This window comes from Apteryx mantelli, chromosome 6 (assembly GCF_036417845.1).
Source record: "Apteryx mantelli isolate bAptMan1 chromosome 6, bAptMan1.hap1, whole genome shotgun sequence".
NCBI lineage: Eukaryota > Metazoa > Chordata > Aves > Apterygiformes > Apterygidae > Apteryx > Apteryx mantelli.
In genome coordinates this window covers 43,480,652-43,497,344 of record NC_089983.1, presented here as the reverse complement: position 1 = coordinate 43,497,344, position 16,693 = coordinate 43,480,652, and the positions used below count along the sequence as shown (strand labels likewise).

The window sequence follows — 16,693 nt, the reverse complement described above, 5'->3', positions numbered from 1 at the left end:
CTGCCGGGGGCGGGGCCGGGGCGGGCGCCCCAACGGCTCGCCCGGCGCGTGCGCCCTCCGCAGCGTCGCCTTCCGATTCGCGTCCGCCGATTGTCCTCGCCGGCCGCCCCGCCGCGCGTTTGGCGGCGGCAGATTCGCCCCGGCCACGGGGGCGGCCGCCATGTCGGGGCGGCGGGGCCGCACGTCGCGCCGCCGCCCCCGCGCCGCGGCAGCCCCTTTGCCCCCCACCGCGAAATGGCCGCCCCGGGCCAGGCGCGGCGCGCGGAGGCGGGACGGCAGCGAGGCCCGAGCGAGGCCACAGCCGGCGACGTTGGCCTCGCGGCTGGGCTGCCCCCGGTGACAAGGAAACCACCCTTTCCTTCAAGTGCTCCGGTGATAACGCTTAATTCTCCCGAAACCATGCTACAAAGAAAGGACTGGGGATGGGTGTTCCTGGGAAACCGTTGCCGAGGCAGATGATGTAAAATAGTTGACAGGCAGGAAAGGGACAGGCTCTGAGCCTGGGAAATTTTTGCCCGTGGTACTTTGTGTCACCAGGAGTTTAGTTAGAAAAATCAATAGGTGATGACAGCAACAAAAGATAAGAAACTATAATGAAAAGGGGCAAAACAATATTAACCGCAATATACAAAAACTGTTGTATTTCTCAAGAGGCTGCACATGGAAAACATGTTTCATGGTCACCCTGCTCCTTGGGTAAGTTTTGCTCTACACACGTGGTACTTCACAAGGTTCATGACAGTGTAATCAGCTGTTACTGCAGCTTTTCTGGTGCAAAGGCTTTCTTTGTCGTTTCTTTTCCTCATGGCACCAAATAAATTAAAGCAGCAATGCCAAAGGTCTCATTTGATAGTCTGGATGGTATTAATTTAGACAACATACATTTTGCAGAGACGAACAAAAAGTCATCTCTGTTACATGCATATAAAGTAGGAGGAGATACATAAATAACCCTGGGAAAAAGGGAAACTGCACATGGATCAAGGTAACTTCCTGATTTTTTTTTTTTTTAAGCAAGTTTGAAGGCCTCTCCCGCATCCACCTGGCTTCCCAAATTGCTTGTAATAGCAACATTGTGTAACATCTGAGGAAACCTCACAACCCACCTCCAGAGCATCCACTATTGCAAGTCTAAGAGTCTTCAGAACACACGGCGCCAAGTCTGACTGAAGTCACATGCCTTGCTCCTGTGAAATTTCAGCTAGTTTGTCAAGAAGATAGACAAATCTGAATTCTGCAGTGGTTTGGGGAAACAATGCAAGAGAGCCATTTACATTTTAAGAGATTTTTTTTTCCAAAAAAGTGCAGATCTACTTGCACTGGAAAGCTAATTATTAGTGAATTACTGTTTTTAATTGGCACTAAACAATGGCCCATTAACAAATCCAAGTATCGGTTTGAGTCAACCAAAAATGGTAAAGAATCTGAGTTAACACATGGAGACAAACTATCCAGTATCCGTAAATCAGTGTGACAGATTAGCATAGCACATGTAATAGTGCTATTCCTCAGGATAACCAGTTTGGAAACCATGAGAAGGGCAAGGCTATGCTGCATACTAGTCTAATTAATCATTGTAGTTTAGATTCAGATTCTCAGTTACCTGAAGCACAGGAACCAAAGAATAAACTCCAATATTAAGCATTATACAGCAGCACATTTTATTTTTATACTTTGGACCAGTTTTGAAAGCATACAACTATCAGAAACATACAGATTTTCCTACATAGCTCTTTGGTTTACAGCACTAGTCTCATCTGACATTCAGACTTCTCTCCAGAAGTGCAGAAACAGTTCATTACAGTTGCATGCATCCTGTATAATGACTAGGCTCATGTGCATTACCTGCAAGACTGATAAATGGGGGAGGGGGGGGAAGAATCAGGAAACACTAAAGTTTGTGTGTCCCAAACCAAATTTTAATGCTCCTGAAATATCTCTAAGCAAGATCCACTTTCAACCTGACCAATTTTGACAATGAGCAAACATGACAAAAAATCAAGGAGTTACAAGCAGGATAAAAAATAAACCTTGTTAATAAGGGGCTGCCAAAGGGAGTCAAGTCCAAACTCCAGTCCTACAAGCCTAAACACACGACAGCCTTTGTACTAAAAGGAGGCTCCTGCTTGCTGTGATAGGAACATAAATGCCTACATTCTCAAGTCAGCCAAGAGGCAACTTCATTTACGCTGGATCTTGTATCTAAAGTTTTCAAATTTGAATAGTGACTTTGCCCTGAAGTTGCAGAATGAGAGAACTTAAAGGGACTTAATTTTCAGAAAGTTTTGGAAATTATGCCCTTTTATGGGTTCTGGTCCACACCTGAGAATTAAGGCTTCCAAAATGAAGTCCCATTAACATTCTGCGCTTCGAACAGTTTTTCATAGCTGTTGACATCACTGGCCAAAAATACTTCAAACCCCAAACTTTTTAAATGTGAGTAGGATCAGGATTTCAGTGAGTGTGGACTTGATCACTGAAAGTTAGACTATTTATTTCAAATATCAATCCTCAGGAAGAGGAGCTGTACTGAGCTGTAGAAACATTGAAGGGATTGGAATAAGTCCTTCTGAGCTAGAAATAACAACTAAAATAAAAATTCTAGCTAGAATAATTTTTCATGACTAATGTAAAAGTGGTTTGATCAGTTTTCTCCAAAACTTTTATATAAACATTCTTCGCCTCAGGGCTAAGTACAGGAAATTACAGCCCACACCAATTTTCTAGGGGAAAAAAAGTCATAGAGCTAAGTATATCTTTATAAGAAGATAGTTGTAATTTTAATTACTACTTCCTCCTGCATATTTAAACAAGTTACTACAAGATTAACTCAAACAACAAAACATCAGGATTGCTTAAAACAACCAACACATCAAATACGAAGTTTTAAGGCACAAGTGTCAAAGCATGAAAATGTACTATTTATTCCACCTTGAGAGAGACATGGCTGGCATCAGTAGAAAGGAAAAAGGATATGGAGCTGCTTGTTTAGTGCAAGAGAAAAAAAAGCTAGTCTTACTGTGAAAGGCATGTTGGGTATACACGTACCTTACTTGATTCCTCAAGCTAAACAATTTTTCTCATGCTTTGACAAAATTAAATTCCCATCTATGTACCCCTGTACTCGTCTGGGTCTTGAAACACAACAGAGAGGCCTCTGTCTTTTAAAAGCCTGGCAAGATTAGAGATGTTTGCAGGTAGAAACACCTAAGTGCTATAGATTCTTCAGTCTCCAGTGTACCACAATGCTACATTTCCTTCTTTGTAGATGTTGCACTGAAATCACAAACAGTGTTTTCTTTTTTATGGCCAGATTCCTCTAAGTCTACATGCATGGGTGAAAGAGAAGGATTTCAACATTAAAATAGAATAAATTTGCTCAGTGAGATGCTTCAGGTAAGATGCAAGATGCATATTATCTACATTTCACTTTATATTAATCCAGTCTTACTGAAACACAAAGAATGTGAGGCTTTAGCCTGGCAGCAGTGAGGAGGCTGTGAGCAGATCACTCAGATGTGCTGTTATGATCTGCCTGAATCCAACCTCATGTGCATGTCCTTGTGAGCGCTCCCGGAAAACAGGGCTTAAATTCTTTTTCTTAATTTTGAATGATCATTTTCAGTGTACCATCACAACTAACATTAAATCTGTTCGTAAGTTCAGGAAGGCATTTTATACAGAAAAATTACTGAATTAAAAAATTAAGATGTAGTAGCCTTCTTTGTACAAGGCAGTTACCAAATTTGTTTGGGTTTTCTCTTTCTTCCATTGTTTTTCTCTCAGCTTTTAAAAGTCGTAAGAAATGCTCCCAGTCAAATGAAATGTCTATCATTGTAATATAATGTAAATCCTCACTTAATTCCTTTTGTCATTATTTACTTTAAAAATTGCTACAATGTTACAAGTACACTAGTACTAGAACACTAGTTGAGAACACCTGAGAATGCAAGTTTTACATACAGTGTCTATTTCATGCCATAAAGTACATTTATTTGCTTTCTAGAACATGATCCAAATCTACGTAACAAATCTAAGTTCCTGGGTTTTTGTATGCAGTCCCTAGGCTTGTGTGTTTTAAGCAACCAAAAAGGGGTAGAAGTGGTAAGAAAGATGAGTAAAAACCAGGAAAACACAGTTGGTCTTGGCTAGATGAGTTTGCAAGCTAACGTCCGATGAACCCTGCTCAGTTACTACAGACAGTACCAAATGCCACAGAAATCAAGAACGAACAAGAGACTGACTATAAAGCAATCATGTGTTAGTTTTTGTGCCCACTTTTCACACCAGTGGCATTTGACACTTCCAAAGTCCTGTGAATATCTGCAAGTCTCACAGCAGCATGTCCAGATCAAAAATGTAACTGCCCCTACTTAACAGAAATCAGATGCTCAGAAATGGTAACTTGCCTGGAGTAGTAGTAGGTAGGTATCAGATTCAAGATTAGAATTCAAAGAACCTATTAAGGGATATCATTTTTTCTCCTAAGGCAACTTTTGCTCCAGTTTACAACTTACTTGGTAAGAATTAAATACTTGCTGGGAGCTGTTCATAATCACTGCATTCGTTCCCTCCTTTTGCTTGGATTGTTTCTGTTTTCTCCATGCTTACCTCTCTCATTACATTTTCTTCTTTGGTTGTTACAGGAAAGCTTATTAAAAGAAGCAAGTCATGCAGCATCCTCTGGAAATGCTTGGATTTGATGTTCTCTTTTCTTACGTCATTCAAAATAGATGGAAACTATCTGCTATCGGTTCTATTTTCTATCAGATATCTTGTACTGGAGTTTGTTAGCCGCAGGAGGCAGCTGCCTCTATGGGTTGTGAACAACTGTCATTACAGACCTTTAGTCCGTTAATGACTTTTACAGGATTAAAACCATAATCTAGAGCTGGTGCTGGAGTTTGGCAAGAGGGAATGATAGAGCCTGTGCATTGGCAATGATGTTCTCTCTCTCTTTACAGTATTCAGAGGGGAATATTATAATCTGCATAGCCTAGGGTTTGGATCATCTTTGGTCACGGATGCAGTGAGCTACAGCAATCCAACCTGAGGTGGAAGAACTACATCCCTCAGGTAGGATTCTCAATTTAAGTAGCACAAGTGAACTTGAATGCTAAGTATCCATCCTTTTAGCAAAATGGACAAGGATAAATAGATTTGTCTTTTGACTAGGGGCTTGACACTGAACATTTTATCTCTGCTTCAGCAGAGCATCTAAGTGCAAGTTTAGCTTTAGTCATGTGAATACCTGCCACTACAGCATTTTGCAGAATCAAGTCTCATCTGCCTAATTCGTTAGGCTACAGTGTTCTCAGGCAAATCAGTTTTCTTCCAAGTATTTTGATTCTGCTTACATCACATTAAGCATGTCAGAATTAAACATGCATAGGACAGTTCTTGCCACTTCACATTTATGTTTGGTTGTTCAGTGTCAGAATTTTTGGTGTAAAAGGTTAAAATTAACGCTAGTTTGGGCAACTGAATTTGTATTTTCCTGTCTAAAATATATATTTTAATCATAAGTTACACATTGAGTTTCTGGCTTACAGAAGTTACAAAGGTATCTTTTACAAAGCCACAGCTGCAAGTGATCAGAGCAAATCACCCACTGAGCTGTCTACACAGCAAGTCAGTGCCTGTGATAAAAATAGGAAACAGGAGCAGTCCCTTATAGTCTATGATCAATTTCTTTCTCTTTTTACTTATATAGGGGAACATTTAAGAAATATCAAAGGAGAGGATAACTTAAATAAATACTTCAATAAGAGGAACAGAGACAGTGGTTCTTTGAAAAGTTCAAATATTTACAGTATTTTCAAGTTTCCTTTTTCTCACATTTAAAGGGATCCAAACCCTTCAGTATATGTTCATCCAGTCCAGAAGACTCCTAGAGGTTTAAACAAGTGCACTGAAAAAGTTTGTGTTTGTAAACATTTATTTTCTTGAACTGAAAAAGGCTTGCATCAGCACACATTGTACAGCCTTGCAAATTACACAGAAATTGAAAAAAGGTTTCTTGTCTCATTTGTATGTGCAATGAATCTTTTGATGTCCAGTGATCCTCTGCAAATGATGAAAACTTAAACCATTAAAGAGGGTTCCAGCACTTATCAAACACAATTATCTTAGCGTGAAAAAGAAGAGAAAGATCCATACTGGTGGGAACACAATTAAAGTGCAAACATTTTGTCACTTGTGAAGATACATTTTAGTTTCTTCACACTTTTGCTAAAAAGAACAAATATTAAAATGTGATTCCGTGAACATTCTTTGTAATCTATTCATATTCCCCTTTATATACTTATTAAACTTGTTGGATCAGAAGCAAATCCTTCAAGGGTACACACATGCTTGTAATTTCTTTTGATATTGCTTGAATGAATCTCAAAAGAAAATGACATCTAAGGAGTTAACTAGTTACTAAAATTACATTGTTAAAAAAAAAAATACACACACAAGGGAAGAGGAACAGGTTAACTTGAAGATTTGGGGTAGTTTCTTAGAAAACAGAGTGTAATTCTTTGAAAAGGGTTCTCTTCCCCACCCCGCTCCCCCAGGTTCCTGCCTTGGAACGGATAGCTGTGTGCTGGCGGTGAAAAGGATTATAAAATACAAATCTGAACATGGGTATTTGTTACGAACGTTTGCTGTACAATAGAACTTTGGATCTGATACAAGAATTCAGAAATATAAAACAAAACTACTATAAAAGTAGGGGGCATTTTAACAGCATTCCTTATAGAAAGCTGCCTTTCTGTCTCAAAGATGATTGCTTGCTATTGTCTGGGATTAACTCTGTATTTTTTTTTTTTCTTCATCTTGCTGGATCACTGGGTTATTCTTCAACGGCTGATATGACAAAACATCCCAGGAGTCTCTATGAAGAGAGCAGAAACCCCATAACATCAAGCCAATCAAGGAGAGAAGGACATGGAAGTAGTAAAGGCTGAGTGTCCACTGATGTAACTGCTACTGAGAACTAGCCCTTTCCAGAATGTGAAAGTCGTAGTGCTTCTTGCTCGTTCTCAGCCTGAACTTGTTAACTGAGGTACTACTTTGCTTCTTCAATGCATTTTGAGCAGCTGTCATTGTAGGGAACGTAGCTAGAACCGTGTACGTGGAGGCCAAGTCACTAGGTTTCGATGGCTCAGTGTTCGCATTACTATCTCCGCTGCCACAGTGACGACGATGGTGCTGCTGCTGTGTTTGTAGACATTGGGAATCCCTTAGCCACCGAATCTTGGCACCAACTTTAAAAAGTTCTCCAAATAGTTTTTCTGCTTCCATACGAGTTATTCCTTCTGGCAGTTCAGTAATTTCTAAAACTTTTCCCACAACTGAAACAAGAAGAACATTAAAATTGTTCATTGTATTTAAGATGCATAAAACACAATGGAAAATGAGTAAATGTATCCTCCCATCTCCAGTTAGCTGATGTCAAATACACAGGCATTCCATTTCTGGTGCTTTAGAGAGCCTTTTGCTTTCATGCTTAGCACCACTTAGGGCTACAAGTGTACAGATAAAAAAACGAGAACACAAACTAGAAAAAGGCCCCTCCAAAAGAAAAAAAGGAAAGAAAAAAATATGTACATCTAATTTTGCAGCAGGTTTGAGAACTCACACTACCATCTGACTTGCCTGTTAACATTCACACATCACTCTGACAGAAGACAGAAGACTAGTCTATCTTCTCTGTCTTGCCCAATAAATTGTTAGAAAAAGCTGATTTATCCTTAACATTCTGCAAAAAGTTTATGATAGGTAGCACTTGCAACAAAAATTCTTTCCAGTAAAGATCTGAAGGTAGCACATGTCGAGTTTAATTTGCATGACATTTCTACCAGCTCCAAAGAGCTAATCTGTAGATACTCTCCTCAGAGAAACTACAACAGAGCTCAGCATTTTACAATCTGGACAACTATTTCCTTACTGGGTAATATTCTTACTGAATAAGCCAGTAGACTTACTGGCTCCCCAAAATCCACCTGCTTATTTATATCAGAAAGGGAGGAGGAAAAAAAGGCACAAGCTCATATGTGGTCTGTGTACGATTTCAAGTTTCAGGCAAGTAAAAGGAAGTAAGGGTTCTGTATATTTAATACAATATTAGAAAGGGTTTTGGTATTGACTTATGTCCAGTAAACTGACAAACTTTTTTTCTTTCAGTCCTGTCCAATCCTTGTCTTTTCTAGTCCTTCCCCCAGCCCTCAGAACGACAACACTTTTCTCCATTGAACACCCTCTTCCCTCTCTCTCCTGATCAAGTCTTCTTCCCCTCCATCCTTATCTTTCCAGGGTTTGCCTTGTCCATTTCTCTCCAATTACTCTTCATTCTTGCCTGTTTTTCACCTCTGCTTTTCTTGTTACACCCCCAGACCATCACCATAATTCACCATATGAGATAATAATAATAATAATAAAAACAAAAACAAAAAAACACAAAAAACAAACCACAAAAACCCCCCCCCAAACACTACCACACCCTACATACATGTCAGCTGTCTCTGCTCTGTTCTGATTAATCCATTCTGTTGGAGGACTGGGTCAACCAGCAATTCTATACCTGGTTCTCCAGCACCAAGATCTGCTGAAGCAGCCTTCTTTGCTGGCTTCTTTCCCCTGTTTCCATGTCTGTTTCCAGGCTGACACTGGAAAGATGGATATAAATCATGTACTTTAATGACAATGCATCAGTATGTAAAATTTCAAGATTAGCTCAGTGAGAGATGGTGCAGAAGAATGTCTGAAAAGTAATCTGCAATGGCACAGAAAAGATTTTTGGGCTTAATATTAGTCTTGGAGTTTAGCAAATGTGCAATCAGGCATGTTCAATCCATGGCTTCATAAGAAAAAGAAAGGATGAAAAATCACCTTAAACCTTTCTTAAAGGGAAGTTAAAAAAAACCCCACTCCTTCTAAAGAAGCACCCATATATATATATATATATATATTTTGAAGAAGTTGTTACTCAAATAAAACTGAAAGAAAACTCTATTTTAGCACACGTTCTCTCTCTGATTTTTTGGAACTGCTGGCAAACCCCTTCCAAAAAGCCCATGATCTACACTGCACCTTGTATCTTTTTTTGCAGGTTGAAATTTAGGTTAAGAAAAACTGAATTTCAGAATGTTTTTCACTGTTTTTAAAAACAAACAAAAACAATGGGAAGAATCAATACAGAATAAAACTGTTATTGAAAAGCAGCCATCTTCCACACTTTAATTTCATTTCTAGTGCAATAATATATTGCCCTGTTCATGGTTATTACAGCAGCAGCCCTGAACTGTTCTCTTCAGCATGGCCAGGAGATTGTTCTCTTTCCTACCTGTTGACTTGTTACTTGTCCACGTAATAAAGACGGTGCATTGTATTGCAGGGGCTGGCCAAGCAATGGGTATCGGGCATCTCCTTAAAGAGAGAGGTAATTAGAACTTTTTTTTCCTTGTAATATGAAATCTTACACACCTTAAGAGAATTTAGAGGATCTTACACAGAATAGAAAGCAGAGTGATTACATATAAAGTAGGGAATTTGGCTAGGCTAAGAGAATAAGATTTGGCATGTTTAAATGTTTCAAAAATTAATGGTAAGTGTATGTGAACCATGGACTGATCGCATAAGGTGAAAAGGTACAAGCTTAAAGCTTCTTACATTTAAAAGTTAACTGAAAAACTTGAATTTTTTTTTCTCTGCAGTCTTATCTATGTTCCTGTTATTTCAAAATGAGCTTAATAAGGCTAAAGCTCCTCTCGGTGTGTTATTTTAACCATTTGCATGGTTATATCTCCGATGAGTGCCAAGTTCATCTTTACATTCCCATTTGCTCCAAGGATCCACAAGGCAATTGAATAGAAATTTGTAATAATCACAAAAGAAAGTGGAAAAAGAAATTCTGAAACTGAAAGGAACTTTATAACAGACGATGTGCAATTTTTGCAATAAAAATGGAACACAGAGCCATTATGTAAAAATTATACAGGACAAAAGACGAAAGACAATAAGGTTTTCTTTATCAATAAGGAAGATGTACAAAATTCTTTTTCCTGTAATTTTGCTTTACTTTCTTTCACTTAGACTTTTCTATAAAAATAGACCCATTAGTTTTGAGCTTAGGAACTATATCAGAACATCTTTGGTCAGTGACAAGAGTGCTTTTTCTTTTTTTTTTTTTTTAAAGCATTTGTTTGTAAACATCAATTTTCACATCTCTGAAGATTCTATCTACTGTTCTCTATTACTATGGCAGCAGAGGACTGATACTCTTCTTCAAAGAATTTCTTACATCTTTGGGTGGGAGAACCCAGAGGAGAAGGATAACAGAACTATTTATTACTATTTGAAATAGCAGCAGTATTGGCAAGAGGTTCCAGCCTCATCATGATAGTGCTACTAGAAAGGAATGAATTCACACCTAAGCAGTGATTTGATTCAGTGCACCATCAAAAAAATAAGAGTTTGGCAGAACGTTTATCTTAACACATTTCTGTATCCTTTTCTTCAAGAAACAATATCCCCCTGATGTATTAAGATTTAGCTAGTCCCACATTATTTATCTTTGTAGTTCTTAAATTGTATCCCTTGTAACAGTGTTATGTAGAGTTCTTGATTTATGGTTAAAACTTAAAGCAAAATTATATCAAACACTTTATTAAGATTTACAATGCTGAAGTGGGAAATTTTGCATGTGAGAAAGCTAGCAGGTTATAAAAGCTCTCCCAAAAGAAGAAGATCAAAGCTATGGAGAATATGGGAGTTGGTATCAGTGCAGAAAGATAAGGCTGAATTTTTACATGGTGAAGAGTGCCTAATTCTGATCCTGCTTCAAAAGTATTACTACTTAAAAGTGAACTGGTTTATCAGAAAGTCCTCATATAAATTATATAAAAAAAATTCAAATAGAAAACACACATTTTAGTTAACTGAAAATATACCTTGTCCAGGGACAAAAGGTCTAGAAAACTGGGGCACAATAGAAAGAGGTGTTAAAGTGGGACGGATGTTCTTCATATTCGATAGCTGAGCTGGTGCTGGTGATTGGGCCGGTGAGGTGACAGGACTACCTAGTTGAGGACTATGCTGCAACTACAATGAAGATAATGCCAACAAGTTAGTGTTTAAAAATATATTTTGTTGAATGAGCTAAACAATACCTACACCATTCAAACATGGAAAGCAAAGTTAAAGTAGCTATAGTAAGTACTATCAGAAAAGATTTACTTCCCCCAAAAGAACTTAAAAGACATGCAAAGTTGCAATTTATGCAAATCATAGGCCATCCTATAAAGCAAAACAAAAACCTCATACCTGTGTGGCACTGTCTAAAGTGCTAAATTCTGTGGACTTCTGCCCCCTTTGATGATCACAGTAATATTTATTGTGTTTCCACTGTGGAGGTGAATGGTTCCGAGGCTGGGGATTGTTAGGTATGTTTAGTTGCATCATTACTACTCCTCCACCTGGTGGTGCTGCTACTGCTACAACACAAGAAACATGTAGGATATTGTTAGTTCATCATACATTTCAATTTTCATTTTAGCAGAACAGAGGTGAATTAAAAAAATGCAAATTACATAATGAGCATTTTGCAAAATATATTGCTGCATACTAGAAAACTAAGGCAGTATCTTCTGTACGGTTACATTTCTACTATCAGATAAATCTTTGATGGACAGCACAGAAGGCCTACCAGAGCTTAAAAATATAAGTGGAACCACTGAAACTCATTATTGAGAATATTTTTGAAACAAATTATTCCATTTTAATGTAAATGTTAAGTACTTTCAACTACAGTAGTTAGAGCAATGTATCAAAGAACAGGTCATATTAAGTAAAGATAAGCAGTATCTAAAAATACAAATTATGCAACGTTTAATCAGCTATAGACTCAAAATGTTTTCTCCAACATGATGCCACACATCAGAAAGACCTAGAGTTATTCTTTACAGTAAAATGAGGCTAATTTAGCTTCATTTACAAGTTGTTTCTACACACGATCATTTTTCTGGGCAGAGACTGCAAACTGATCCCTTATCCTGCACTACTTTGTTACTGTGGTAGCTACAGAAATTCCCAAGTTAGGGGAGAACAGCCAAACAGCCAACGTTGTTCCGTAAGGTTTCATGTGAGGAGCTGCAACGAGAGGCTGCGTGCAAGAAGCTGCTTCCCCCTTTTGGCTTGGCTCGTCCTAGGCAATTTATATCATGTCCTGTTTACTTTTAATTGGTTTGCCATTTCCTTTCTCTGCTCTAGCTACTCACCCTTTACATCATTTCTCAGAAACCATGATTAAAATATATGGTTTAAGAATCACTTAATTATCCACCTTTAAGGAGGAATGAGCCTACAATCTGCTCGTTTCACTACCCAGTACATTTTAAGATGCAGGTCAGATACAAGATGAACACATTTTTAAGTGTGCGTGCACGCACGTATGTGTGTGTGTGTATATAGATATACACACACACACACACTTTTTTTTTAAATGAGCTATTGTTTTCACTACCCCTACACTCCACAAAAAGAAACATTTTGACTCCTTAGAGAAGCAAACCAAATATGTAGAATAATGAATGTTCTGTTAAACCTACATTAACTTCTAAAAAGTGTGTTCTGAAATATTTACCATATTGGTACTTATCAAAATAAATGAAATAATAATAGTAATGCTTTCACATCTATGCTTCCTTTGTAATCAAGTATCAGAAAAATATTTTCAATAGCAAGAAAGTACTACCAGTGAGTTATGGATGGAAATGAAAGCATCAGCTATCTGGCCAACTTTACCAGAGAATATAAATTAAAGAGTCCTTGTTCTGTCCCCAGAAGAGCCAGGTTGTGAGGGTTTCTATTTTGTTGCATGCCAAAATAAAAGCTATCTATATTTATGGACATCTACTGTAATCAGAATAATATCTATAACAGTTCCCAAATGGCAAAGCCATAAATTAGCATAATGCGTATATGTAAACTTGAAATGTACCAGGCAAGCATCTATATACACACACACATATTACATTTTGCACAAGAAAGCTGGTTTCATTTTAAATATTTTATTCATAACATCCATATTTTATGAATGTTATAAAATATGTATTTATATCTGTTTTATAATAATATTTTATTCTACAAAGCTAAGCATACTACTGTTTTGGGCTTTTTCCCCCCCCCTTCCATTCTGTGACATCCAAACACCCAATAAAAATGCTTGTCTTTCAAAATCACCTACAGCATTGTTTCCTAAAAACAAACAAAAAAATCCAACACTGTCACAACCTGAAAATGCTATTTAAACTGCAAAAAGAGAATTTTGTACATCCAGAAAGACTGGTTGGTCTTATCCCTACTAGTTGCACAGCGTTTCAGTAAACAGAAATAAATGGAATTCTTTTCTTAAGCATGCCGATGAAGTGAAGCCTCAGAGAAGGCGTAAGTCAGTTTGCAGACCCTTCATCACCACTCAAAATTCATGAGAAAGGAAACTCAGAAGAAATCCTGAAAAGGCTCCCAGATTCAGTCCTCTATAATTTTCAAAAACAAAAAAAAGTACCACTCAGCCTCTTGTCTGCATATGTCCTTATCATCCTTATCTCAATCGCTTTGATTCATCAACTCAATACCACTGTTGAAGTGTCTTTTTTTTTTTTTTTAATTCTCTCAATATTTGTTCTATGGCACAGAAGGCTTCCCTTTCCACAAACTTCTTTACATCATACAGCTTAACAAATTTGTATCAAGCCTTCAAAACTGCCTAAAACCATAATTACCAGGACGGATTACGACAGGGTGGAAGAACAAACTATAGCAAGACCAATTTTAGACATCATGAAATGACAAAGTCTTCAAGAACTAGAGCCAAAGAAACTTTAAGGAAAATGGAAACAAAACCAAGCCTATACATCAACTAAAATATACTGCTAAAAGGCCAGCTACCTTGCCATTTAACCACATGCGGTCTATTTACTAATAAGCAGGCTATAAAAACACCTTAAAAGATAGACGTTCATAAGAAAAATCACATTTATAGTGGAATCTAGGTCATTGACCCAGGGTTGTTTAATCTACTGGTTGCTTGCAAAACACAGAGTTAGAAATATTTGAGATTATAGCTTTTGGGGCAACCCAGCCTCTAATGCATCAAATTTCCTATCAGTAAAATAAGGACAGAACCAGTATGATTATAGGATTGTTCTATAACCTCCTTGTTTAGAGTCTAACCCTAATGCCTCAAATTTCCTGAGCAGTCTGTCAATTATATGAGAGTCGCAGCTAGTAATTCACAGGATATAGGAGTTCAGGTACTAGCACTTATAAACATTTTGTGGATATAACAAGCTCTACAACAATGCTGTTTTCATACCCCACTGAGGCTGCTAATATATACACCTTCTAAAAAAACCCACCTAAATACTTTGTAGATCAAAACATTCCGAACCTGGTTCAGAACAAATATTTGTAGAGATGGCACTCATGTCACAATTCTATCAGCCAGGAAATCAATCTGATGATTCGCAAGGTTTCTAGACAGCATGGCTTACAAGAAAATCCTAATAAAATATACCTTTTATTGGCTGCATGATGGAAAGACCAGTGGGCGAACTTTTACAGGATGAGGGTGAAGACACTATGCTGTAGTGCACAATGGAAGCAGCCTGTTGCGGCTTTGATTTTGATGAAGGTGGTAATAATGTAGGAGGTGATGGCTTCTGACTTGAATGGTTGTTATAAACTATGGAAGTAAAAGCAGTAAATAAGGCTACTATAAAAAAAACAAACAAACAAAACAACAACAACCACCAAAAAAAACAAAACACCACCACACACACCACACCGTATTTTGTTTCCCCTTCCAGCAGGTCCAAAAAGCTACCTCTCCTCTCTATCTCTACCGAAGAATACCTAAAATTTTCACCCTCTTCTTCCAAGGAACTCTTGGTAAAAAAAATATATATGCTACTTCTAATTTATTCAAATGAATAATCTTGAATGCTTTTTGAGCAGAGGAGCCAAGTATACTGCTTCCACAATGATCTTCGCTCTTGCTATCAAATGCAAACCCAAATCTCAAAATTTTCAGACCTGTGCCACTATTTAGAAGATGCAAGTCATTCTCCTGAGTCTGTATTTATTCCCACATCTTTCTTTCTCAACTCACAAGCATACAAGGAAGGCATTATGATGTATATTATTACTGAATTTTAAGAAAGTAATTTGAGAGCTTTCAATGATAAATAAATTAAGAAGTCAAGTTAAGCTGCCTCCAGTACAACTTAAAAAAATGAAATACAGTTAATTCTAAATCACACCCCTAATAGTGAATATTCAATTACTCAGCATAATAATAGCTAGAAACTTTAAGTCATTCAAAAAACTGTTTATTCCCCAACCTGCACATTGCTGTCCTTGAAGCTGCTGAGAGTTGCATGGTGATGATGTTCTAGGAAACTGTATCTGCTCTGATCCAGGAGGCTGCAAATATCCTACTGATGAACTGTAATAAAAATAATTTAAAAAATGACTAACAGATGAGAGTTTATGCAATACTTCTTTTAATCATTGCTGCTATATGTCATCTGCACACACTGCAAAGTAATTGAGATTTTGATAACTTTAAATCAATAATCTCCTCCCTCCACCTCTCCCAGAATCTATTTACTTTTTCTTCAGAATAGAAGTTTAAGAGAAAAGATCATGCCTCTTCATATACCATAACTTATGCCCTGTGTATATTAAGAAGCTGTACTACTTCACCTATTTTGATATTTTTGTGTAAATAGAGCTATATTGGTATAAAGACATGAAGAGTAACAAAAAAAGGACAGTTTGTTGACTTGTCCAATTAACCAGAATTAGGTCTCAGTCAGATGATCACCACCGAACTCGCCATGAGGGCTTCAGCTGCTGTGTCTCAGCTGGCGGCTGGCCCCACGCGGCTGCGCCAGAGCCCACTGCATGAACGCACCCAGCTGCTCCAGCGCAGAGCAACACAGCTTAAACAGACGTCTGCGGCAACTGCCTCGCCATGGCTTTACTGAATCGGTGGTAGGAAAAGGAAAAATAACTAGTTATAGGAGAAGGCTCAAGGAGACGGAACTTTCACGTGTTTTTAACACCTATGAAAAGGATAACTTTAAAAGTTCATTTTTGACATTTTTCAGGCATTCAGTGGGAAGAGAGCTAAATGACAGACATAGCCAAGTTCTATCACACTACTAACGTTTGCTTGCTTTGTAGAAATACACCACTCTTATACAAGAAATCAGTGAGATGCATAATAAACTTTAGGCCTGTGCTTAAAAATATTTACTGAATAGGATAGGCTACAAAGCAACAATTTAAATAAAATTTCATGTTTCTAGGCTGCTGCAGTGGTGTTTCAGCTTTGCAGTTATACAACTGCCTAGATGCACAGTGCATGCACATTTGTACACGAAGTGGGAACTCTGAAGGCAAGTCTTTCTTCTGAAACATCAATACCATCAGGGTATTGATATATATCAGGTGTGAATATCAGGGTGATAGACTACAGTCAGAATGCGCCTATAGTACCAAAATGAAGTACAGGATTCTAACAGATAAAATAAACATCCAGCGGAAATGAGAAAGATATTTTTATAACTGCAAGCTGTGGGGGAAATAAAGTAGGCATAATCCTGTCGGCCATATCATTTTTACCCATGTCTTCACAGGC

The 16,693-nt window shown here is 37.8% G+C and overlaps 1 protein-coding gene across 6 annotated transcripts in view; it reads right to left on the bottom strand.

The window, feature by feature from the left end:
- Positions 1–5,920: 5,920 nt before the first annotated feature.
- Positions 5,921–16,693, bottom strand: part of R3HDM1 (R3H domain containing 1) — a 55,889-nt gene continuing 45,116 nt past the window's right edge. For 5 of the 6 annotated variants that reach the window (XM_067299383.1, XM_067299384.1, XM_067299385.1 and 2 more), the window contains 7 exons: positions 15,390–15,493; positions 14,564–14,731; positions 11,311–11,480; positions 10,938–11,088; positions 9,332–9,414; positions 8,498–8,654; positions 5,921–7,340 (listed from right to left, as the gene is read on the bottom strand). In XM_067299383.1, coding sequence (XP_067155484.1) covers positions 6,973–7,340; positions 8,498–8,654; positions 9,332–9,414; positions 10,938–11,088; positions 11,311–11,480; positions 14,564–14,731; positions 15,390–15,493 — 1,201 coding nt within the window. In that variant the 3' untranslated portion in view covers positions 5,921–6,972. The remainder of the gene's footprint in view (positions 7,341–8,497; positions 8,655–9,331; positions 9,415–10,937; positions 11,089–11,310; positions 11,481–14,563; positions 14,732–15,389; positions 15,494–16,693) is intronic. The other variant, XM_067299388.1, reaches the window with a different exon arrangement.